At 36.6% G+C, this 24,846-nt stretch overlaps 1 protein-coding gene across 1 annotated transcript in view; it reads left to right on the top strand.

The window, feature by feature from the left end:
• The window catches only part of PLPPR4 (phospholipid phosphatase related 4), a 41,187-nt gene extending 17,634 nt beyond the window's left edge, over window positions 1-23,553 (top strand). Inside the window, exons 2-7 of the mRNA XM_003933273.4 lie at window positions 2,045-2,230; window positions 11,179-11,308; window positions 13,455-13,650; window positions 15,271-15,328; window positions 16,181-16,354; window positions 19,661-23,553. Coding sequence (XP_003933322.1) covers window positions 2,045-2,230; window positions 11,179-11,308; window positions 13,455-13,650; window positions 15,271-15,328; window positions 16,181-16,354; window positions 19,661-20,986 — 2,070 coding nt within the window. The 3' untranslated portion in view covers window positions 20,987-23,553. The remainder of the gene's footprint in view (window positions 1-2,044; window positions 2,231-11,178; window positions 11,309-13,454; window positions 13,651-15,270; window positions 15,329-16,180; window positions 16,355-19,660) is intronic.
• The last annotated feature ends 1,293 nt before the right edge of the window (window positions 23,554-24,846 follow it).

Genomic DNA, 24,846 nt, shown 5'->3' with positions numbered 1-24,846 from the left:
GGTAACTCTAGTCTAGTTATTGTAATAAATTAAGGTTTACTCATTTATTCATTTAGTTAATTATCAAAAAGTATTGATCGCTTCCTTGAATTATTAAATGATGTATTCCCTGCCTACCAAGTGCCAGGACTTATAAATAACACTGGCAGACGCTCACTTCGTAGAGCACTTATTTCAGCGGGAGACTGGGAGAGGTGAAAAATAATAAGTATTAAATTGGCAAGATAATTTCAGTTAATGATAAGTGCCATGAAAAAATACCAAGCAAGATAATAAAGCAGAGAGTGATGGATGGATCAAGGGCTACCTTGAGTAGAGGGTGCAGGAAGGCATCATTAAATGATAAAAAGAATCCAGTGTGTAAAGAGCCAGAAAAAGAGCCCAAAAGGAAGAAGAAACAGTAAGTGCAAAGGACCCTGGGCAGAAATGAATTTGACTGTCACAGGAAAAGAGTAGAAACCCACTGGATTGCAGTGAGCAGGGGGCTAAGGTGTCGTGAAAATGTGGTACAAGAAGAATCAAAAGCCAAAGCATGAAGAAACTTGCATTACATGGGATGGCATTTGGATTTTATTCAAGTTGCGTGGGAACCACTACAGTGATTCAGATAGGGAGTGATGCAATCTGAAATATTTTTGGTGGTGGTGGTTGTTTGTTTGTTTTTATTTTCTTTATTTCTTCTAAAAAAAAAAAACATAAAAAAGCAGGTTACATGTACAGAACATGCAGGTTTGTTACATAAGTATACGTGTGCCATGATGGTTTGCTGAATCTATTGACCTGTCCTCTAAGTTCCCTCCCATCAACCCCCACCCTGCAACAGGCCCTGGTGTGTGCTGCTCTCTCTGTGTCCATGTGTCCTCAATGTTCAACTCCCAGTTATGAATGAGAACATGTGATGTTTGCTTTTCTGTTCCTGTGTTGGTTTGCTGAGGATGATGGCTTTCAGCTTCATCCACACCCCTTTCAAGGACATGTTTGCATTCCTTTTTATGCCTGCATAATATTCCATGGTGCATATGTACCACATTTTTTATCCAGCCTATCATTGATGGGCATTTGGGTTAGTTCCACGTCTTTGCTATTGTAAATACTGCTGCAATAAAGGTACATGTGCATGTGTCTTTATAGTACAATGATTTCTTTTTTTTTTTTTTTTTTTTTTTTTGAGACGGAGTTTCGCTCTTGTTACCCAGGCTGGAGTGCAATGGCACGATCTCGGCTCACCGCAACCTCCGCCTCCTGGGTTCAGGCAATTCTCCTGCCTCAGCCTCTTGAGTAGCTGGGATTACAGGCATGCGCCACCATGCCCAGCTAATTTTTTGTATTTTTGGTAGAGACGGGGTTTCACCATGTTGACCAGGATGGTCTCGATCTCTTGACCTCGTGATCCACCCGCCTCGGCCTCCCAAAGTGCTGGGATTACAGGCTTGAGCCACCGCATCCGGCCTATAGTACAATGATTTCTATTCCTTTGGGTATATATCCAGTAATGGGCTAGCTGGATCAAATGGTATTTCTGGTTCTAGATCCTTGAGGAATCACCACACTGTCTTCCACAATGGTTGAATTAATTTACATTCCCACCAACAGTGTAAAAGCGTTCCTGTTTCTCCACAGCCTCGCCAGCATCTGTTGTTTCCTTACTTTTTAACAACAACAATTCCGACAGGCATGAAGTGGTATTTCATTGTGGTTTTTATTTGTGTTTTTCTGATTATCAGTGATGTTGACCCATCTAATCTGAAATACTTTTACAACACCCCTTGGAATGCTGTGGGAAATGGATGGGTACAGTGGGAGGGTAGGAGTGGATGTGTAGCACCAGTTACAAGGTTGGGGTTGACATAGACTCATAACATGCTATGACGAAGGTGGGTGAATTGGAATCCATGTTGAAGGTAGAAGCAACAGTACTTACGAATAATTCTTAACTCTGAAATCAGAGAGGAATAGTGAGAGAAGGAGAGAAAGCCACTTGTTTTCTAGGTATGGCCTGTATATCAGGTAGACTAAATTGATCTTCTTTGTCCTTCATTCTTAGTTGCCTATATTGGCATCATCGGTGGTTAGCCTCTATTTCCTCGAACTCACGGATGTCTTCAAACCTGTACACTCTGGATTTAGCTGCTATGACCGGAGTCTTAGCATGCCATATATTGAACCAACCCAGGAGGCAATTCCATTCCTCATGTTGCTTAGCTTGGCTTTTGCTGGACCTGCAATTACGGTAAGAACTATCCCTCAAATTGTGTTTATCAGTCCTGGGAAACCAAAAATGACTGCATTTGTATAATAAATGGGTTCAAAGCAAGCAAAAGGTGAATTCTAAATCTTGGATCAAAATCATGTCTTTGAGATACTTTGACAGCATCATGTGGAAGTTAACAGAATAACATTATTGGCATTAAAAGTGAAACATTATCTGATTTGAAAAATGACTGATTCCCAGTGTTTATTTGTGTAAATCATTATGAAAAGTTTTGTAACTGTATATTCCTCTTTGAATGGCTAATATGACATTTCTGATACACTACCTAATTAACTTAATTTAGATGTGTTTATTTGGTATCTGAAGCCTGAAAAACTGGGGAGGAGAAATTACAGAGCCAGCAGACTTTCTTCCAAAAGTGCATTTGCTATCGCTTAGAGATTTATTTTTAACTAGATTATCAGTATTTATTGATTATGAGTACTGAGCATAAATAATTATAAAGATATCAGAACTCATTCGAGCCATGCATGCACACATACACATACATACAGACACACTCAAAGAATAAAATGTTTTATATGTAAAGAAGGCATTTGCATTTATAATATGTCCATAAATTCAAAATAGCTAGAAGAGACTAATTTAAGGTTCCTAGCATAAAGAAAAGATAAATATATACGATGATGAGTATCCTAATTACTCTGATATATTTGCATATTATATGAATATATCAAATTATCAGCTATACCCTGAAAAGATGTACATCTATCAAGTATCAATAAAAAATCTAAAATAAATAATTACGTAAATAAAATATGTACACAAAGAAATGCTCTAATGTACTGGAACTGAATTCAAAACATAGTTGTTTTTAATGTGTTAATATACATTGTGAACAACACACTTTTAGATAAATCTATTAATAAATAAGACTGGCCAACCCTTTTCACTACTACTTTTGCCCCAGAAATACTACCTAAGGGGATAAGAATCATGTTTCAAGGGAAATGATACTTACTTCTATGGTGAAAAATTCTTGTTTTGTTTTTAGCATGTTCATGAATGTCAAAGAAAATGGCTGTTAACTTAAAAGCTTTATTTGAATGCAATTTTTACCAGACAGTCCAATGAATTGGCTTATTCAGGTTTAGTACAGCAGCAATTTAAGAAGATTCTCTAAAATTGATCCTCTAAACTCTAAACATAGATCCTCTACACTCTATACTTTTATATAGCTATGGATTTTTTTACTTCCCTAATATTAAATAATCATAACATGCTGTTTACACTGCAAATACGTAGTGTATAAAATACTCTCAGAAGATAAAATGGAAACAATTTTCATAGAACTTTTTAATATTTAAAACGTTTTAAAACACTTTATAAGTTAATCAGTTATTCCATAGTGACTATTAGATTATTAGAACTATTAATGATGTACTTGGAAGAAGCTGAGACTCTGAGACTAATTAAACATTCTTGAACTGCAATATTGCTCAGAATAACAGCATTTTCCTGTCATTTGCTAAAGTTTTAACAACAACAACAACAACAACAACAACAACAACAACAACAACCATACAGCCAGTCATTTTACCAGGGCAGAAAAGGAGAACTAAAGACAAAAGGTACATGATTATCTCGATAGATGCAGAAACGGCTTTTTATAAAGTTCAACATCCAATTTATGTTAAAAGCTCTCAATAAACTAGGTATTAAGGGAACACACTTCAAAATAATAACGGCCATGTATGACAAACCCAAACATCATACAGAATGGGCAAAAGCTTGAAACATTCCCCATTGAAAACCAGTACAAGACAAAAATACCCTCTCTCACCACTCCTATTCAACCAAGTATTAGAAATTCTGGCTAGAGCAACTGAGTAAGAGAAAGAAATAAAGGGCATTCAAAAAGGAAGAGAAGAAGTAAGACTATTTCTGACTAGTCACCAGAAGACATGCTCCTATGTGTAGAAAACCCCATTGTCTCAGTCCAAAAACTTCTTAAGCTGATAAGCAACTTCAACAAAGTCTCAGGATACAAAATTATTGTGCAAAAATCACTAGCAATCCTATACCCCAACAACAGTCAAGCTGAGAGCCAGGCAGCAAGAGAATTCCCATTCACAACTCCCACAAACAGAATGAAAACCTAAGAATACAGCTACCAGGGGAAGTGAAAGATCTCTACAAAAAGAGCTACAAATCACTGCTTAAATAAATCAGAGATGACACAAACAAAGGAAAAACATTCCGTGCTCATGGATAGAAGGAATCAATGTCATGAAAATGACCATACTGCCCAATCAATTTATAGATTCAATGCTATTCCCATTGAATTACCAATGACATTCTTCGTAGAACTAGAAGACACTATTTCAAAATTCATATGGATTCAAAAAAGAGCCCAAAGTGCCAAGACAATCCTAAGCAAAAAGAACAAAGCTGGGAGGCATCATGTTACCCAAGTTCCAACTATATTACAGGGCTACAGTAACCAAAACAGCATGGTACTGGTACAAGAACAGACACATAGAGCAATGGAGCAGAATAGGGAACTCAGAAATAAGACTACACACCTACAACTATCTGATCTTTGACAATCCTGACAAAAACAAGCAATAGGGAAAGGATTCCCTATTCAATAAATGATACTGGGATAACTGGCTATCTATTTGTAGAAAATTGAAACTGAACCCCTTTCCTACACCCTATACAAAAATCAACTCAAGATGAATTAAAGACTTACATGTAAAACCCAACACTATAAAAACCCTGGAAGACAACTTAGGCAATATCATTCAGGACATAGGCACAAGCAAAGATTTCATGATGAAGACACCAAAAGCAATTGCAACAAAAGCAAAAATTGAAAAACATGATCTAATTAAACAAAAGAGCTTCTGCACATCAAAAGATACGGTCAACAAACAGACAACATACAGAATGGGGGAAAATTTTTGCTAACAAAGGTCTAATATCTAGCATTTGTAAGAAATTTAAATAAATTTACCCAAAAAAATCCAATTAAAAAGTGGGCAGAGGACACGAATAGACACTTCCCAAAAGAAGACATACATGCAGTCAACAAGCATATGGGAAAAAAAACTCAGCATCACTGATCGTTAGAGAAATGCAAATCAAAAGGACAATGACATACTATCTCACACTTGTCAAAATGGCTGTTACTAAAAAGTCAGAAAAACATCAGATGGTGGTGAAGTTGTGGAGAAAAAGGAATGCTTATATACTGTTGGTGGGTTCAACCATTGTAGAAGACAGTGTGGCAATTCCTCAAAGACCTAAAGTCTGAGCTAACATTCAACCCAGCAATCCCATTACTGGGTATATACGCAAAGGAATAGAAATCATTCTATTATAAAGATACATGTACATGTATTTTCATTGTAGCTCTATTCACAATAGCAAAGATAGAATCAACCTAAACGCCCATCAGTGATGTGATAGACTGGATAAAGAAAATGTGGTACATATACACCATGGAATACTGTGCAGCCATAAAAAAGAATAAAATCATGTCTTTTGCAGGGAAATGGATGGAGCTGGAGGCCATTATCCTTAGCAAACTAACAAAGGAACAGAAAGCCAGATACTACGTGTTCTCATTTATAAGTGGAAGCTAAATAATGAGAATACATAGACATATAGAGGGGAAAAATACATACTGGGGCCTACTTGAGAGCAGAGATTGGGAGATTGGGGGGAGGAAAAGGATCAGAAAATGTAAGTAATGAATACTAGGTGTTATAACTGGGTGATGAAATAATCAGTACAACAAACCCTCATGACATGCATATACCTATATAACAAACCTGCGCATCCTGCATATGCAGCCCTGAACTTAAATAAAAGTATAGATAGATAGCTAGATAGAGTTTATAATATATATAAAGTTTATGTATATATAAATTCTTTAAATCTGTCATACTGTCACACCAGAAAGCACTTATCCTAATTCGGGTAAAGTACTCAAAATTATTATGATTGATATTTATGAATTTGAAATAAATTACATAAAATTCTATACAAAGTGATCATGCCTCTGTTATAAAGACTGTAGTGATATTTAATCATTTAAACAATTTGCCTTGTGTATATCCAGATACACTGACTAGAGCAACCAGGCAAAAGAAAGAAATAAGGCATTTCCCCGAGGGCATTTTATCAAGTTGCTAGGAAAGCTAATTTGAGGCCTTTGAGGAATTGCCACACCGTCTTCTACGATGGTTGAAGCCACCAACAGTAGTTGTGGCATTCCCTGCCAGCTCTGTTTATTTTATGTTGCTTCCTTTGCTGACAGTGTTACATGTCCTGGGGACAATAACGTTGGTGTCATTACTGTGTGCCCGCTTGTGTTGACTCCTTTACATCCTATGATAAATTCTCAATATGCAAGTTTGGGATGCTTTCTGAGGGATCTGGCATGAAAGCTTGCTTTCTTGAGGCTTGAGAAATAAAAGAGAAACTCCACCATGGTTCCCTTCCACCAGGCCGACCTGGGGACTCCATGCCAACTCCTTCTGCAAAGGTGCCATTCCATTCCTGGGTCTCCACAGAGCCTCCATAGCTGCTGCATGCTTCTTCATGGAAGGAAAGGCAAACTCGGGGACTATTTACTCTTCAGAATCCCTGATTTCCCTGTATCACTTCCGGATATTCCAAGATGACAGCCATTCTTTCCCAACACACTGGTTTCATAGGTTTTAGGTAACCAACTGGATGGTGAGACAGATTTGACTTTGCTGACATCAAACACTTGGTCACAACTTTCTCTCCAAACATATGCTATACTTCCAAATTTCACTCTAATTTCTTTTTTTTTTTTCTTGGTTTTGAAGGGCTTCTCCCAAAACATACATTTTGTCAACGGTGATCCTATAGTGTCTGCAGTTCTCTTGTTCTAGAACCATAATTCTGTCTCTAACCTTGCTATAGATGCAGCTGTACTAACCCCTTTCCCCTATCTTCCTGAAAGTAAAAATAACGGACTCTAATTTATGACATTCAAAGATGCCATTTTCTTTTCTATCTTCATGGTGGCATAAGCCTGTTCCAAAAATGGGGTAGTGAGAAGGGGTAGGGAAGCAAGCAGAACCCTCAGTTTGGAAATGGGTGTCTGAGGACTTTTGTGAGGAGAGCTGCCACCCACCACGTGGAGTGGAGGGAAGGTAAGCAAAACGAAAGGCCTCACTTCAGCAAGATTCTCCAAAAGGACCTTCGCAGGAATTAAAACATCGGCTAACTTTTATGCAGTGACTTAAATATGAATCATTCAGTATTTGCTTCCCAGATTTTTAATGCTTTGAGAGATGTTTAAAAATAACTTGTCTCCATGATGTTAATATATAAAAGTGGAAAAATGTATTTCATTTATGTGAAATTTATATTTTTATTTTTCTGACATTGCCCTTAAATTGAAAATTTTCTTCCTTAATGTTCAATTTGCATTTACTTTAGAGTGATAAAACAAGCATTCTGTTTTAGGTTTTTGGAGATTATTTCTCAGAGAAAACAAGTAAGACTATTTGAGTTTATCATAAATCTTCATAAAGTCTATGTGAACAGAAAAAAAAAGTGCGCTTTTTCTTCCCTGGAAATACAATTTTATTACATATCATTAAAGAATTAATACATCTAATTTTGTAGAAAAGAATTCTATCAGAATTTAATTGTAACTTCTGGAGGATAGCCTTAGCTTTAAGAGACTACACAATCAATATGCAAAATATTAGACATGTTGGAGCTTCCAAAAAACATTCATTCATTGAAAATTTGAAGATACTATGATGGATACTATAATAATTGTTGTTGTGTTGTTTTATAAGAAAGACGTTTTGGATTGGGAGTTCTTCCTATGATAACTCTTCCAGGGACAGTGTCCTCACAGTACTGAGAAATATATTTCCTCTCAAAATCTCCCCTGAAGTAATTATAATACCTCCTCCCAAAACCTGTCCATGATATTTGACACAAAAACAACAACAAATTGCATTGTTGTTTTTTAGGGTTGGGTACAGCACAAAACAGAGTTTGTGAAAAGATACTTGTTATAAACCGTTTTCTGTTTACAAATGCAACAGCAACAAATAATTTTCTTATCAGAACCTAAATTCTGACACTATACTGCAGTACAACAATGTGCCATTCAAAAAGGGGACATAAGCTGGGCATTTGGAAAAACACTGGGAAACATCTCCCCATACCCTGAGGAGACCTGTTTTTAAGCCAAATTGAGTTATTTTTAAAACTCATAAATGGCATTAGCTGAGGTTAAGTGACAGAAGTGAGTGTGAGGAAATGTGCTGTTTAATGAGAGGGACAGTTGGGTGACGTCAGAATACTGATAAGAGATCTCTATCTATATTACATGATCTAGCCAAATAAGTGTTGATGCACATTCTTTACATAAGAGTTTTGAACATACTCAAACAACTAAAATAAAACTCTTGGCCGGGTGCGGTAGCTCATGCCTGTAATCACAGCACTTTGAAAGGTCGAAGCAGGTGGATCATTTGAGGTCAGGAGTTCGAGACCAGCCTGGACAACAAGATGAAACCCTGACTCTACTAAAAATACAAAAATTAACCAGGAGTAGTGGTGCATGCCTATAGTCCCAGCTACTTTGGAGGCTGAGGCAGGAGAATGGCTTAAATGTGGGAGACAGATGTTGCAGTGAGCTGAGATCACACCATTGCACACCAGCCAGGGTGACAGAGCAAGACTCTGTCTCAAAATATATATATATATACAAAACAAACAAACAAAAAAAAACAACTCCTGAAATCTCAAGGTCATTTGAGATAATAACTGTTGTATTTTATGACAAGACACATTTTTCTATACAGATTAATTCTTATGTAATTCAATACTCATGGACAAGTTGTGAATCATTGCACATATAATTATAAAGAGAAAAACCAAGTTATTCACAGAATTTTTATTGAGGAAGTGAAGATGAAATTAATTCCTTTTAGCTGGATCATAATACATTTCAGGGATAAGTGATTAATTTTCCTGAAATGATAAATTTGAGGTAGCAGTTATATTATTCTGTGTAAGCGTTGTATTATGTTGTATCTGTCTACACAGAGTATAGAACCTATTGAATGTCCATGTCTAACTTGAAGTGCTAATGTAGGATTAGTTTTTCAAAAAGTATAAATGGTTAACTCAACATCCAATTGTTTGAAATGAATTCCTTTTGATTGTATCTGTAACAACTGATCTTAAAAGACTTTATTATGCCACATGATTTTCACACATATGGTTATGGGTAGAGTTCTACTATGATAATTGTTCTTTAAATTTTTAATGCAAATTAAGAATCTTTATCTTTAAACATGTACCATCTTCCCTACAGAACTAAATATAGCAATTTAAACATTCAAAGCAGAAGGCCATAGGCTTACTGTCATTAGTTTTTTGTTTGTTTTTTTTTTTAAATAAGTATAATTTTGAACACTTTCATAAAATAAATGTTAAGCTGGTAATGAGAACTGAGAAGTTTCCCCTGGAAAACCTGTCCCAGCCCTAACCAAGGTTATAATATTTACAGTGACATGATTACTTGTATTTGAGCGACTGTCAGTATCTCATTAACCCTACTCTCCTCAGCCCCACACATTAATAGCAGACCAACATCTAATTTCACAACAATCTTTTAGGCACAATTGATCTTAAATATTTGAAAAAAATTTTTCATGAATAAAACTGACAACTTTAAATCTTGCTTCTGTTGTACAGAATAATTGACAACCCAAATGCCTAAGGTGCTTAGCAATTGTGAGTCCCACGGTAAAGGCCAAAAATGTAAATCTCACTGTTGGCAGGCACTGTGCTAGACAGTGAAGGTGAAAAGTAAATAAGAAATGGTTCTTCCCTCAGAGGGCCCCAGTCCAGTGAGAGAGCCAAATGAATGATTTCATAACGCTACGCTAGAGGAAAAGACAAGATGATAAGGTTGCCACATACACAGAGATGTGATTCAATTTAGGGTACAGCAAGAGGTTTCAAAGAAAACGTACTGAAGGAAATCTTGCCTAACTCATATTAAGTTCCTTTGTTGATCTCATAGGTCCTAAAGTCCTGCAGCAAAGAGCCCTGTTCCTTATCTTAAGAGACTCCTCCTGATACTACTGTATGATTCTTTGTCCGTTGTGAAGACGTCATCTAAATGTCTATACCTAGGAAATACTACCCTGCTGACCTGGATTCTCTTGTAATCTGCATTCTCTGATAAGATAGTCACTAGCCACCTGTGGCCACTTCATTTTACATTTATTTAATTTTTAAATAATTAATACAATGGAATAAGATTAAAAATTCAGGTACTCATTTGTGGTGGCTGTATTTCAAGTGATGAATAGCCACATATGGGTAGTAGCTACCGTATTGGACAGTGCAAAGGATAGTTCCATCATTGCAGAAATATTTATGGGACAGCTATGCTATAGATAACACTTTTATGCAATTACACACTTCCCTTGGATTGATCCTTCTGCTCAATCCCAAATTAGCTTATGGACCTAATCTGCCGGTAAAATGTTCCAGTACATAAGAGTTGAGAACACCATACTAAATCTCATTAGAGTAGCCTGGTTATTTACTTCTCACTGCTTGATCAAATTCTCAGAAGAAATTGCTGTGCCTCTAAAGCTTTTAAGAAAATTTGCAAGGGGAGAAATGACAGATACAGGTGAGGGGAAGGCAGGCAGCAAACCACACTGCCATGTGTGTACCTATGCAACAATCTTTCATGTTCTTCACATGTACCCCAAAACCTAAAATGCAATAAAAAAAAGAAAATTTGTATTTTACTTTTGGATATGTTAAAAGTAATGGAATGGATATGTTAAAAAGTGATATATAATTCCTTTATACCTGTTGGCTTGATAGGTATTCCAACATGCTTTTTCCTGAGTACCCTTCTATCTTTGCAGATTATGGTAGGAGAAGGAATTCTCTACTGTTGCCTCTCCAAAAGAAGAAATGGAGTTGGACTGGAGCCCAACATTAATGCCGGAGGCTGCAACTTCAACTCCTTTCTCAGACGAGCCGTCAGATTCGTTGGTGGGTATGGGGAATCACAAAGAAAGAAAATGTTTTTTCAAGTAGAAATGTTCTATTTAGATATTAAGTCTCTTACAATATAATTTAGATGTATAATTTCAGTACATGATGAGTTTTACAGTTTACAAGAAACTGTTAAAACACCAAAATTTGGGCTTTGTATCTGAAATGTGTTATTTGCATCCAGAGCCCTTGTTTTGAGAGCTAATATGCCATGCATTTCAATGCATTTTTGCCTTAGCTCTGATTGAAGCACGAATTTATTTTAAAATGGTTTCACTGGATCTGTGTTCAGGTTTTCAAAATGGAGAACAAACGTCAGCAGGCCAGAATGAAGAGATAACTCTTCAGAAATTACTTTAGCCACATTAGTGTTTCCGTTTCAATTGTCCTGGAGTGTTTTCATCCAGAAGTTATCACACTTTGAAATATCACCATTGAGTACTGCATCGTGGCCATTTTTCCTTTGCTACAGCCTCTAATGTTGCCTTTCACCTTTTATGAGACCTATAGAAAATCTATAGACCTGGCTAAACAGCATCTGAATCAACCAGTTTCTAAACTTTCATCCCTTCTACTTACCATGGGACCATCTTAATGTTGTTCCAGTCACAGGTCTTTTATTTTTTTTTTAACATAGTTGAATAGTCACCCACAATACATCACACCAACCTGAATGTTTTCTACTCATTCCCAATACGTCAGCGTAAAGTTATTTTTACCTGTAACATATAAGTTCCAAACAAATAATGGCTTCACTTAATCCCTAGCAGAGAATTATACACAACTTTCTTTCCTGCAAGAGGAAAAATCAGGTCTAGCTCACGCCTCACACAGTGCTCCACTAAGCATTTTCTTACCATCACATTGAGATGATAAGAAAACAATAGACCGCTTAACAGTATCACAAACTCAGGCAAGGAAATAAACTCCAGGATATGTAGCTGATCTCAGAGAAAATATTCCCTAAAATAAAATACTGTGGACAATGGGCCACATACCCTCTTTTGACTGGAAGGAAGATCTGTTTTACCCTAGATAACAATGTTCCAGAACCTGCATCGGCAATAGGTCTAGAAAGTCTCATTATCCAAGAAGAAGCGAATGCTTCTAGGAATTTGAATGTAGAAATAAAGTTTCTGCGTCATGAATCCCAGGTGTGTGGGTGGAGAAGCGATAGAGGGGTGGTGGTTAGGTGACAATAAGCAGTGAAGAAAAATGCAAAACAGGGTAATGTGCAAGCCAGCACTCTTGGTCTGGAGGCGGTGACTGAAGAATTACCCTGGTCCTCTCATAACGATTTGCATGAGCAACTGATGAATCAGAATGCAAGCTGTCAAGTCGGAATGAATCTAGGGTGGCAAGAAAAACTAGAGTGAGCAGGTTCCAGATCATGTGCCTGTGAGCCGAAAGCTGGACTCCCACAGATAAGGCCAGGCAAGCAACTTCAAGCAGGCATGGCGTTTGCACATACAAGTGCAAGGATTTGATATCTTATGGTTTAAGACTGGTCCTAGGAGAGAGGTCCAAAAAAGAATTTGGACCAAGAGATATAAGAACATCATGTCCAAATTCCATACACTCAGGTAGGCTCCCCACATTCGGGTACCTTGCATACGATTGTTGTTTCCATGACAGGGCCTGCCTGATCTCTTCTCTTTTTAATTAGCATTCAGTAAGATCACAGCTTGAAGAGAATTAGAATGGATTCTGTAGGATGTGACAAATGTGGCTAGAGTTAGAGACCATCAGGGAGAAACAACCCTGGCAACTTAAACATGCTAAGCAAATTAAAACTACTTTAAATTTTGCTTCATTCTTCACATTTAATCCCTCTCAGATCATATATCTTTAGCATGCTCCAAGTGTCTAACAAGTGACTTGCAGTTAATGGTAAGAATTGGCCCTTTATAACCAAATTAACAAAAGTACCTAAAGTTACGACTTTGGAGATACTCATTGCCTTTATTTTGGCCTTAACTATCTGTTTAGAAGTTGAGAATTTTCTGTACTATCTTCTTGAAATTAATTTAGAGAAAATGAACACAATAGATTTAAAGATCTCAATTCATTAATGTTTAATGAATATCTTTGATGTGGGCACAACGACAAACTTGGTTAACAGTTTCTTTCATTTTGCTTATAGGTGTTCATATATTTGGACTGTGCTCTACAGCTCTCATTACAGATATTATACAACTGTCCACAGGATATCAGGCACCTTACTTTCTGACTGTGTGCAAACCAAACTATACCTCTCTGAATGTATCTTGCAAAGAAAATTCCTACATTGTGGAAGATATTTGCTCAGGATCTGACCTCACAGTGATCAACAGTGGCAGGTTAGAAACTGAGATCGAAAAACGCTCTGTATCGTTGTTTTCATTATTCAATTGCTGCTTAAAGTATCATTTTAAGCATGCCTTTTTCAGTCATAATGATTTTTCTTTCCATTCAATGATCTCTTCAGTGAGGAAGCCATAGAATCCCATTGGGGGCTTATTCCAAATTTTTCTCTATGTCTCAAAATTTCAGCCTCACATTCTTGCTATTAGTCCTTATATTATCAAATTCCACCGTGTTTTATGATCGATCCTATCTTCATTATGGTTTTAGATTACTATAAATGGTTTATTTCAGAATATTTATAGTCAGTCATGGCTGACAGTCAGTAAGGTTTGTACTGGTTTAAATGGAAGACTAAACATATATGAAAGTTATATCTCCATTATACATCCTACAAAAATGTGAATTTTTCTTTTTGTAAAGTTTGAGAAGGGGTAACATCTAGGATTACATACGTTTTCTTTGAATGAACTCAGGTATGCATAGCTTCTGGGCTTACATGTCAGAATATAAAGGAAACTCAAGAAATTACCAATGCATTATGTTTTTGTAAATAAAGCAAAAATAAACTTACATGACAAGAGACAGTAGTTTAGAGGCTCAAAAGAAATAAATTACAGAGGGATAAGGGCCAATCAATTATTGTAACAATTGCATTTCCCATTCAATGAGTTCCCAAATCAAATATTGATTAAGGAGTCAAGAATAAGTTAATTGGTACACCTGAAAAAATAAAGCCTCATATTATGTGATCATACACATTAAGGTTCTCATGCATCATTCATTAATTTTGAACCTACAGCCAAGACCTATATTGTCTATATTTTTCTCAGTCCTATTACATTAATTTATCTGTATTAAATGGAGATCTTCTTTATCATAGTACCAAATAATTAGGAAGGTACTAATTTAAGTAAATTTTATTTTTTCTCATTTTTTCATTCATTGAAACAAATCTCTCTTCTTTTGCTTACCCTTTTCACTGTCTCTTCTGCTATTCTTACCTGCTCTTTAAACTGTTTTGCTAAGTAAGACGATCCATGATTCTTGAGATGAAATTATTATAAAATGTATTACATTTCGTTAATTTGGTAGAGAAACACTTTGTTAAAGTTAGACTTTTCTTATGCTTTCTAGGCTACTAACAAAACACATCTAGATCCAATGACAGGAGAAAATAACTTCATTTTTAAAAATTTTTATGTAAATAAAACAATGTATTTAGGAATATAGAAAAAGTTTAAAGCCTTGAAACCCTAGGTTTTATGAACTTTTACTTTTAACTAGTGTAATTCTTACAACAAAGAACAATTATGTTTTCTAATCCATTTCTACTTTTAACCATTATTCTAGTGATGTAATGAAGTGGCCCCTTGCCAAGCCAGCAGTTCTTTTTACTTGAAAGTACATCACTGCTATTTGTTAATATTAATGGTGATTAGCAGTATTTATTTTATCACTCGGGTCTTTCACCACAAAGCTGAACAGAAAGTAAAATTATTGCTTATTGCCTTGTGACTTTTAACTTGAACATTTTAACCACTCGGTGCCTTTAAGATGATTGCTAGCAGTGTATCTGAACTACAAGATATAATTTGACTATCTTCTTTTGGCAGAAAGTCCTTTCCTTCTCAACATGCAACCCTTGCTGCCTTTGCAGCTGTGTACGTTTCAGTAAGTAACTGGTTCTTTCTTGTTAAGCTGTGTTCTACAGAAAATCTGAGGAATGAATGTTATCTTCAGGTGACTAACTAGATAATATAGCCATGTAATAACAGAATGGTAAATTTAGCACTGCGGTCTTTCAATACAATGGCATCCAAAGCAGAAATAAAACACTACTATAAAAATAGCACAGTAAAAAAATATTTCTACATAGTTATTATAGTATTTATTTATTCTGGTATTCCTTTAACATTATACTTCATGGAAGGATATTCTGAATTACAGGAATGTTACTAAACCTGAAAGAATCATAATAAGTACCCACAAATACATACAACATGCATGCACACACAAAAACTCTCTTTGTCTCTCTTTCTCTCTCTCTCTCCCTCTCTCTCTCTCTCTCTCTCTCTCTCTCACACACACACACACACACACACACACACACGCTACTTTAGTATTTCTGTAACAATAAAATAAATTTTAGGTCATTGTAAATTTGGAAATGATGTACAATAAATAGTCATTGCATCTAATTTATACAATAGTTGTGAAGTCTTTCCTGAGAAGAATGAACTGAAATTATGTGACAATTAACGTGGAGGCTAAGCAGTTAAGTGGTTAACTACTGCCTTGGTATTTTTCCAACTTTCATGTAATTAAATGACAGATCTGTTATATATTTGATAAATTTCATGATGTCATTCCCTTCTTGGTGGGTACAGAACATAGTCATAAGAAGAGGGGATGAAACAGTAAAATAGAAGTCAGTTGTATCAGACTTTTAACTTTTTATTTGATTACAATTTACTAATAAAATGGCCTTTCTAACATACTTAACCCAATTCTTCCATTTTTAAGATGTACTTCAATTCCACATTAACGGATTCTTCTAAGCTTCTGAAACCTCTCTTGGTCTTCACATTTATCATCTGTGGAATAATCTGCGGGCTAACACGGATAACTCAATATAAAAACCACCCAGTTGATGTCTATTGTGGCTTTTTAATAGGAGGAGGAATTGCGCTATACTTGGTAAATAATTTATTATTATTTTATAAACCAAAGCTTAAAATGGAAAACATGCATCAAATATTTTGCGCCATAATAGATTACTTGCAATATATTTTATGTTCATGAGAAAATCTCTGGCTGCATCTCCATTCTATGCCAAAACATATATCCCACTTTTTTTTATTGAACTCTTACTATGAGCCAGAAATCATAATTTCAGAAAGATTTTTGAATTTTATCTTTATGCCAACCATACTGGAGATGGGTGGGGACTATTTTTAATAGTATAATTATAATATTACAGATGAAAAAAGTGATTATTGCTGAAAGTAAGGTTAGTGAAAGCAAAAATGTAGTTAAATGTTATGTAACTTGCCCAACGCCTCCAATGTAGCACCTGAACGTACCTGTGACCCAACCAATGCTGACTTCTTCAACACTACTCTTTTTTCAAGTCTGATCTCCTTCTAAGGGAAATATCCTCAGCATAAGGAAATTGAGATTGTCCATTTCATTTTGTCATGCATGCATGAATTCCTTCATTTTCCATTTATTCAATATCTCATCTGTGCCAGGGATTATGGTTAACATTAAAACACTGAGAAATGAGATGTGTTCTTTAGAAGTTTACAATGTAAAGACTAACATAAATATAAATGGTTACAACATGTAAATCATATAACAGGGTAGGAACAAAGGGTTTGGGGAATAGCAAACTGCCTAAGGAAGTTAGAAAAGATTTCACAGAAGTGATGTGTGTGTTGTTGTTCTTGTCGTTGTTGTTGTTTTTAATGAGAATTTCATGGGGTAAGGAAAAGGAGGGAGGACATTCAAGAGGAAACTACACATGCAAAGACACAGGCACCTGGAAGAGCAAGCGGAAGTGGAAGACAGCGAGCAGGAGGAATGAGACATCATGGCCAGGTTTCCAGCATGGAACACTGGACAAATGATGACTTCATTAGCAGACCAGGTTATTGGAAGATGGAGCAGATTGATGGTGGTAAAGGGAGTTGAGGGGATCAATTGAATCAATAAGCAGTTGAGTAGTTGCTTCTGGAGTTCAAAAGAGCAATCAGTACTAGAGAAGGACATTATTTAATGGAAGTACCATTGTAGTTACTTGGGTTATATAAAATTGCCAGGTCATAAAAATAAAAGGGGGCTAGGGAATATTAATACACAAGTGACATGCAAAGGAAAAGGCAACAATGAAAGCATTTGAGAAGAGCTGACAGAAATAAAAATTAATTATCTGTAGCTACAGTTCTCAATCATGTGGTCTTAGTGCCCTTGGAAAGGTATTACAAGAAAATGATTAGCAAAATACAGTTAAAGTACTGAAGTGTGTTACGATTTTATAAGGTTTTTATTTTCATAAACTGGCAGAGTCAAGATTGTCACTTTAAAAGTTATTCTTACCTGCATTCTTCTGTGCAGGAAAAAGAGATCAAATTGAAGTTGGCATGCCAGGAATTGTGCATAAGCCTGGGTTGCCCATGGGAGTATTAGCTGGCAATGTGCATTGCAGAAGAAATAAAGAAAACTAGAAATGCCACTCTCTAATTTATGAATTGTTTTTGCATGTGTGTCATTTCATGATGTCCTGGAGTTAGCATGGGATTTATAGCCCAAAGGATTTGGTTATGTATCTCAATTTTCCTGCAGTTAACCAAGTTACACAGCCTCTCAAAAGCCTGTTTTTCACCTACAAAATAAAGATATTAACTATCTGTCCCATGTCATAACAAGAATTAAACAACTAGAGTCATGTGTCACATAATGATGTTTTGGTCAACCATGAACCACACATATAATGCCATGATGATTTCATAAGATTATAGTACTAAATTTTTTCTATATGTTTTTTATGTTTAGATATGCAAGTGCTTACCATTGTGTTACGATTCCCTAGAGTATTCAGTATAATAACATGCTATAGGATTTTGTAGCTTAAGAGCAATAGGCTATACCATATAGCCTAGGTGTGTGGCAGGCTATATACAATCTAGATTTGTGTAAGTGAATTTAAGATGTTCACACAATGACAAAATCACCTGTCAATGCATTTCTTAGACTATATCTCTGTTATTAAGTGACACATGGCTGTACTTGTATGGAGAGCTTATAGTTTAGTGGAGGATTTGACCCAATTTATAAATTTAGGTATAATTATTAATAGAATACGAGGTAGGATTGCTCATTCTGGTGAGGGCATAGACAGGTATGATTTAGATGAAGATTTCAACCAGGAATTAAAATACTTGAAGAGGGAAGAGCTTGACCTTATTTCATTTCTGTCTGTACTCTTGCCCTAAAATGGAAAAATTTTTAGTTCTAAGTCAACGCTTTGTTCATTGTTAAACATTCCAGAAAATCAATGAATTTTTTTTTTTTTTTTGACTTGAAAAGTAGACGTGGCTACCTCTTTTGAAATTAGCACACAAATAGGTGTCTGGTGCTTGATTTTATCTCTAAACCAAGTATCTCAAAACTGAAAGTCCAGCAGGGATTAGATCTTCTATGTACAAAGTAATGACTTTGAGTCTGAACTTCAGCTGTTTTCTAAATTTTTGCTTTCCAAATCTATAACAACAAAAAATTGATACACTGCGTATGAAGACAAAATTAAATAAAATCTGGCTCAAATTTAGTGCAATGACACTAAATTGATCAAATAGTATTTCCAATATATGGCCAAGTTTAAATCAGGAAAAATCTAGGTGCCTAAATCTGGTGATGATTTCTTCCCTCTCTTCCGAGAGCACCCTGTACAATGCTGAACACACAAGGCAGTACTCAGTAACAATATCTGTCTATGGCCTTATTTCAAAACCTGATATCATCTTTTATGAATGATGTATTGTTGTATATTTTGTACACCTCTTCTGCTTTCCTCCTATGATTGAAAATAGAAGGTAAAATAAATCATTTAAGCCATTTGAGATGTCACTCAACAAGAAGTTCCTAAATGCAGAAAAATGAATTGCTTTGAAAAGCAGGAAAAAAAAAAGTCCTTATTTCTCTCTTGTTTGCTTTTTCTTCTGAAAATATACACAGGATGGGATTGACATCCTTACATACCCAGTAAGGTGGAGAAAAGAATGAGGTTCACATTGCTGAGCAATTCATGAAGTGATTTATGATAGAACTTACAAACTATTTCCCTGCAAAAGTGTAGGTTTCATGTTTTGTTATTTGTATTAGTCAATGGTGTATAGGAAGCATATACCTATATATGTACTTCAGTGGATACTCTTAAAAAAAAAAAAATCCTAGCGACTGTCTCCTAGTGCGTGATATTTATTGTTTTCTCTCAAACACTAGGGCTTGTATGCTGTGGGGAATTTCCTGCCTAGTGATGAGAGTATGTTTCATCACAGAGAAGCCCTCAGGTCTCTGACAGACCTCAATCAAGATCCCAACCGAGTTTTATCTGCTAAAAATGGTAGCAGCAGCGATGGAATTGCTCACACAGAAGGCATCCTCAACCGAAACCACAGAGATGCTAGCTCGTTGACAAATCTCAAAAGGGCAAATGCTGATGTAGAAATCATTACGCCACGGAGCCCCATGGGGAAGGAGAACATGGTCACCTTCAGCAATACCTTGCCTCGAGCCAACACCCCATCTGTAGAAGACCCCGTCAGGAGAAACGCAAGCATTCACGCCTCTATGGATTCTGCTCGATCAAAGCAGCTCCTCACCCAGTGGAAGAATAAGAATGAAAGTCGGAAGTTGTCCTTGCAAGTGATAGAGCCTGAGCCTGGACAGTCGCCCCCCAGGTCCATAGAGATGAGGTCAAGCTCAGAGCCATCGAGGGTAGGGGTGAATGGAGACCACCATGGTCCTGGCAATCAGTACCTCAAGATCCAGCCTGGCGCCGTCCCCGGGTGTAACAACAGCATGCCTGGAGGGCCAAGAGTGTCCATTCAGTCCCGCCCTGGGTCCTCGCAGTTGGTGCACATCCCCGAGGAGACTCAGGAAAACATCAGCACCTCCCCCAAAAGCAGCTCTGCTCGGGCCAAGTGGTTAAAAGCTGCCGAGAAGACTGTGGCCTGTAACAGAAGCAACAGCCAGCCCCGAATCATGCAAGTCATAGCCATGTCCAAGCAGCAGGGCGTGCTCCAGAGCAGCCCCAAGAACACTGAAGGCAGCACCGTCTCCTGTACTGGCTCCATCCGCTATAAAACCTTGACAGACCATGAGCCCAGTGGGATAGTGAGAGTTGAGGCTCACCCAGAGAACAACAGGCCCATCATACAGATCCCGTCCACTGAAGGTGAAGGCAGTGGCTCCTGGAAGTGGAAAGCCCCTGAAAAGGGCAGCCTTCGCCAAACTTATGAGCTCAACGATCTCAACAGGGACTCAGAGAGCTGCGAGTCTCTGAAAGACAGCTTTGGTTCTGGAGACCGCAAGAGAAGCAACATTGATAGCAATGAGCACCACCACCACGGAATCACCACCATCCGCGTCACCCCAGTAGAGGGCAGCGAAATCGGCTCGGAGACCCTGTCCATTTCTTCTTCCCGCGACTCCACCCTGCGGAGAAAGGGCAACATCATCCTAATCCCTGAAAGAAGCAACAGCCCTGAAAATACTAGAAATATCTTCTACAAAGGAACCTCCCCCACACGGGCTTATAAGGATTGAGTGAGGTCCATTCCATCATATGGGCTACTCCCAAAAGACCATATGTTGATTCTACCTGTGCTCTGTTCCAGTGAATTGGGAAGTCTCACCAGACTAGATTGTCTACCATCAGCCCAGAACTCTGTAACTTCTTAGAACTGCTATACTCAAACTTGTAGATTTCACATCAAGGAGAGGGAAAAGCACAATGCAAGAACCTAACTAATGTGATGATGTGAAGCGTTTTCTTAAGACCCGTCGTCAAACTCAAAAGGTTTTGCAGAGGGCAGTATCAAAAGAAAGTGGTTTTCTTCAAATGTATACTATTTTACTTCCTGAATGTGCCAACTTTGGGGATTTTTTCTTTATAGTGAGCTGTGGGAATCCAGAACACACACGTTTTCCCTGCAGCAGAGGCCATGCAGTATTATATATTCATTTTGCAGAATCTGCACCTACAGCTCAATACGGGTGGTGCTGATTATTATAGTACATATACCATGTAAACTCTCAAATTCTATTTAGCTGTGAAATAGTGGTGTGCAATTCCTTGTTAAAGAAATGCTACTTTATTAAGACGATGCTGGCTGCTTTGTGTTAGAATAGGACACCCCGCAGCTTCTCTGTAGTGGCTCTGTCACAGTCAAAAACTGAAAGTTTTTGTGCGTTTCTTCAAAATTAATGCTTTCTGCAACATCAAAAATTGTGTAGGAATATTTTCAGTGAAAGGGATAGCTAGTGCTTTTCTGCATAGTTTTTCTGCTGCTTACTTTTTAATTTAAGTATAGGTACTGCTAATGAATCTGTTTATTTTAGTGAGTAAATTTGCATAATTTTATAAATATATTATTTTAGAGCATCTTTTGAAGTTGTGATCATATTTTGCTTTCTCTGGCTTCTCCTTTACTTACTGATTAACTTTTTTTGATGTTATAGATACATTCTTCTATTTTAAAAGCCAAAATGACAATTGACATTCCTTGAGCAAAATATACTGCTGTGAATTTGCAAACAAGAAATCTGAGCCAAAACTTGACATTGTGGGTTACGTTGCCAGAAACGTTGGTCAAGTTTGCCCTTAGATATCTACAACCAGCTGTCGTAGGTTGCCATCTTAACAAGTAATCTAAATGTCCCATTTGGCTCTATGTTACTAACTTTTTTTTTTTTTGATATTCTGATGACCCGTAAACTAGAGCCACACTGGTTAAGTTTGACCTTTGTCTCTAAAACATTTTTGTTAATTGGACACCAAGAGGAAGAATCTGAAAGAAATGCATATTGGTAAGTCAAAGTATCTCATGGTATAAATTAAGAATAATTTTCTTCAAAATCTCTGAATAGCTGCAGTTTTAGTTTAACATGCAAACAACCATTTTTGCTACCTATCCTGAATCATGCCTTGAGCCTAAATCAAAGGAAACCAATAACATTGATAATAAGAAGATAAAATATTTTGGCATGTTTTCCAACTTAAAGTATGAAGACATACTCAGTTCTTGGAACTTAGTATTAAACCTTTTTGCACCATTTCTTAAGAATTCTGATATATACTTGATGATTGCCAAGGGAATGAAAGGAAACAACAGAGATGGTTGATCTCATCTTAGCTCACTTTCCAATAAGTTGTTTACAGATGAATAGTATCACATCATTATCAATTTCTACATGAAAAGGGCAGAGCTTTCTAGAAAAACCAACCTTCTAAGGCATTAGGAATTTAGCTGAAACCAGCAGAATTGAAAACTCTGGCAATAAAACATGGACTCAACCATATCCCTTCTGGCAATTTCCTTCTCAGAGAGGGGAGTGGGAATAAAATGTTGCCTTCCCCACTTCTCACCACCACCACCATCATGACACTCCTACTGGCTTTTGCCAGTTTCTAGAGGGAAAGGTGGGCTGGTTTTAGTACTCCGAAGAACAAAAACAAACAAACAAAAAAAAAAACCCTGCTGCAGCATTTCAGGTGCAGTATGATATTTCCTAATCTATTTCTTAACTAAAGATTTTAAAGTACTTCTCTAGTCATTGAAGTTTTTTTTTTCTTTACATAAATATTGATATATTCTTTTTCTACTCAAAGTGCCAAAGGCTACAGTTTTTAATGACTTAACAAATTGTAACACATTGTTAAGAACATATAATGATAGACACTAGAACTCAGACCTCTGCATGTATATTTGATAACACGTCTTTTGTAAAAAAAAAATTACAAAAAAATTTGTTTACATTCCACTGGTACCTTAATTTAAAATAAATCAGACTAACAGGTGGTATCTCTTCTTAGTGTTCTATTTCTCTTATTTGCTAATGGGAGCACTTCTTCCTTCATTAGGCTGTGCTTTACTGATAAAACCAAGTATTGAATAAAGAGAGTTAATTATCTTTTTAAAGTAAATTAAATTATGAATATATATATAGTATATATTAAGTATTGTGTTTAATAAAATGTTATGCAATGTTTTCCAAACTGATAAAGTTTGTAAAGTGCTATAAATGTATTTTGTTAAGTACAGATAAAAGCTATTGTGTGAGTATATTGTGCTAAAATCATAGAAATAAAGATTAGATTTCTTCATCAAAATTGGAATATTTTGGTTTTTACTTCAGAGTCTGAATAGACAATAGCTTGGCTTACAGGAAAATAACTGAGGAAATAATAATAAATCAGAATTGATTAAATTCGTAATTGTTTAGGAGAAGATTGCGACTAAAAGAAGTTTGTCAATCTACGACATGCTTTCTTGTTGTTTAAAATTTTATTTTATGCTTTTTTTTTTTTTTTTGAGAGGGAGTTTCGCTCTTGTTACCCAGGCTGGAGTGCAATGGCGCGATCTCGGCTTACCGCAACCTCCGCCTCCTGGGTTCAGGCAATTCTCCTGCCTCAGCCTCCTGAGTAGCTGAGATTACAGGCAGGCGCCACCATGCCCAGCTAATTTTTTGTGTTTTTAGTAGAGACGGGGTTTCACCATGTTGACCAGGATGGTCTCGATCTCTTGACCTCGTGATCCACCCGCCTCGGCCTCCCAAAGTGCTGGGATTACAGGCTTGAGCCACCGCACCTGGCCCTATTTTATGCTTATTAAAGGAGCTCTTTTATACTTTAAACATGTTTTTGCACATCAGTCTTACAGTATATCAAAAAGAACGTGTGAAGGACTTGACTAAGAGTCGTTGATGGACCTATTTTCCCAAACAGTAGCACCTTTTGTGCTGTCATGGCCATTGGTGTTGCAGCTTTTCTTAAGAGAATGCTTCACCATTAACTCCAGGATATTCTTCCAAGCCATTAAGACTCATTATATGAATTCTGCTGCTGATGATTTCTACATCTCACTAGAAGGTATTGTTAGCACAAGTTTTTAGACCACCACCAGAACTTATGATTTACTCAAATGGTCCTTAAGCAGTTCGTTGAATGAAATGTGAAGTTACAAATGTCCAGTAATGCCACCAAGTTCATGTAGCTTTCCAACCAAGCTCATACATACCAGGCAGTAACATCATGGTTGCTACCTGGCCAACAGCCAAGGTAAGACACTATTGATTATAGGAAGCATCCTAATTTTAGAGAAGATAACGTGAAAAAAACACTGTGTATCTTATATAGTGGATGAAATATAGCTTCTCTAGGTCTTGAAATTAAACTTCTCTAGGTCTTGATTTTTTCATTTCTAAAATGGAGACATTCAGCCGTATTTCCCTTGCTAAAAACGTCCTTTCTCAGTTCTAAGGATTATCGCTATGTATTTTATCAAATGAGCAAAAACATAAGGCAATAACTTAATGATCTAAAATAACTAATTAGTATTGTCATCTTTGACCTCAAGATTAATAGAAGCAAGCCAACTGGGTTTGCTGAAAGTCTACATCCACCA

Source organism: Saimiri boliviensis, chromosome 11, assembly GCF_048565385.1.
Source record: "Saimiri boliviensis isolate mSaiBol1 chromosome 11, mSaiBol1.pri, whole genome shotgun sequence".
NCBI classification, from domain to species: domain Eukaryota; kingdom Metazoa; phylum Chordata; class Mammalia; order Primates; family Cebidae; genus Saimiri; species Saimiri boliviensis.
Note: the sequence above shows the minus strand (reverse complement) of the source record. Positions and strands in the feature narration are given on the sequence as shown.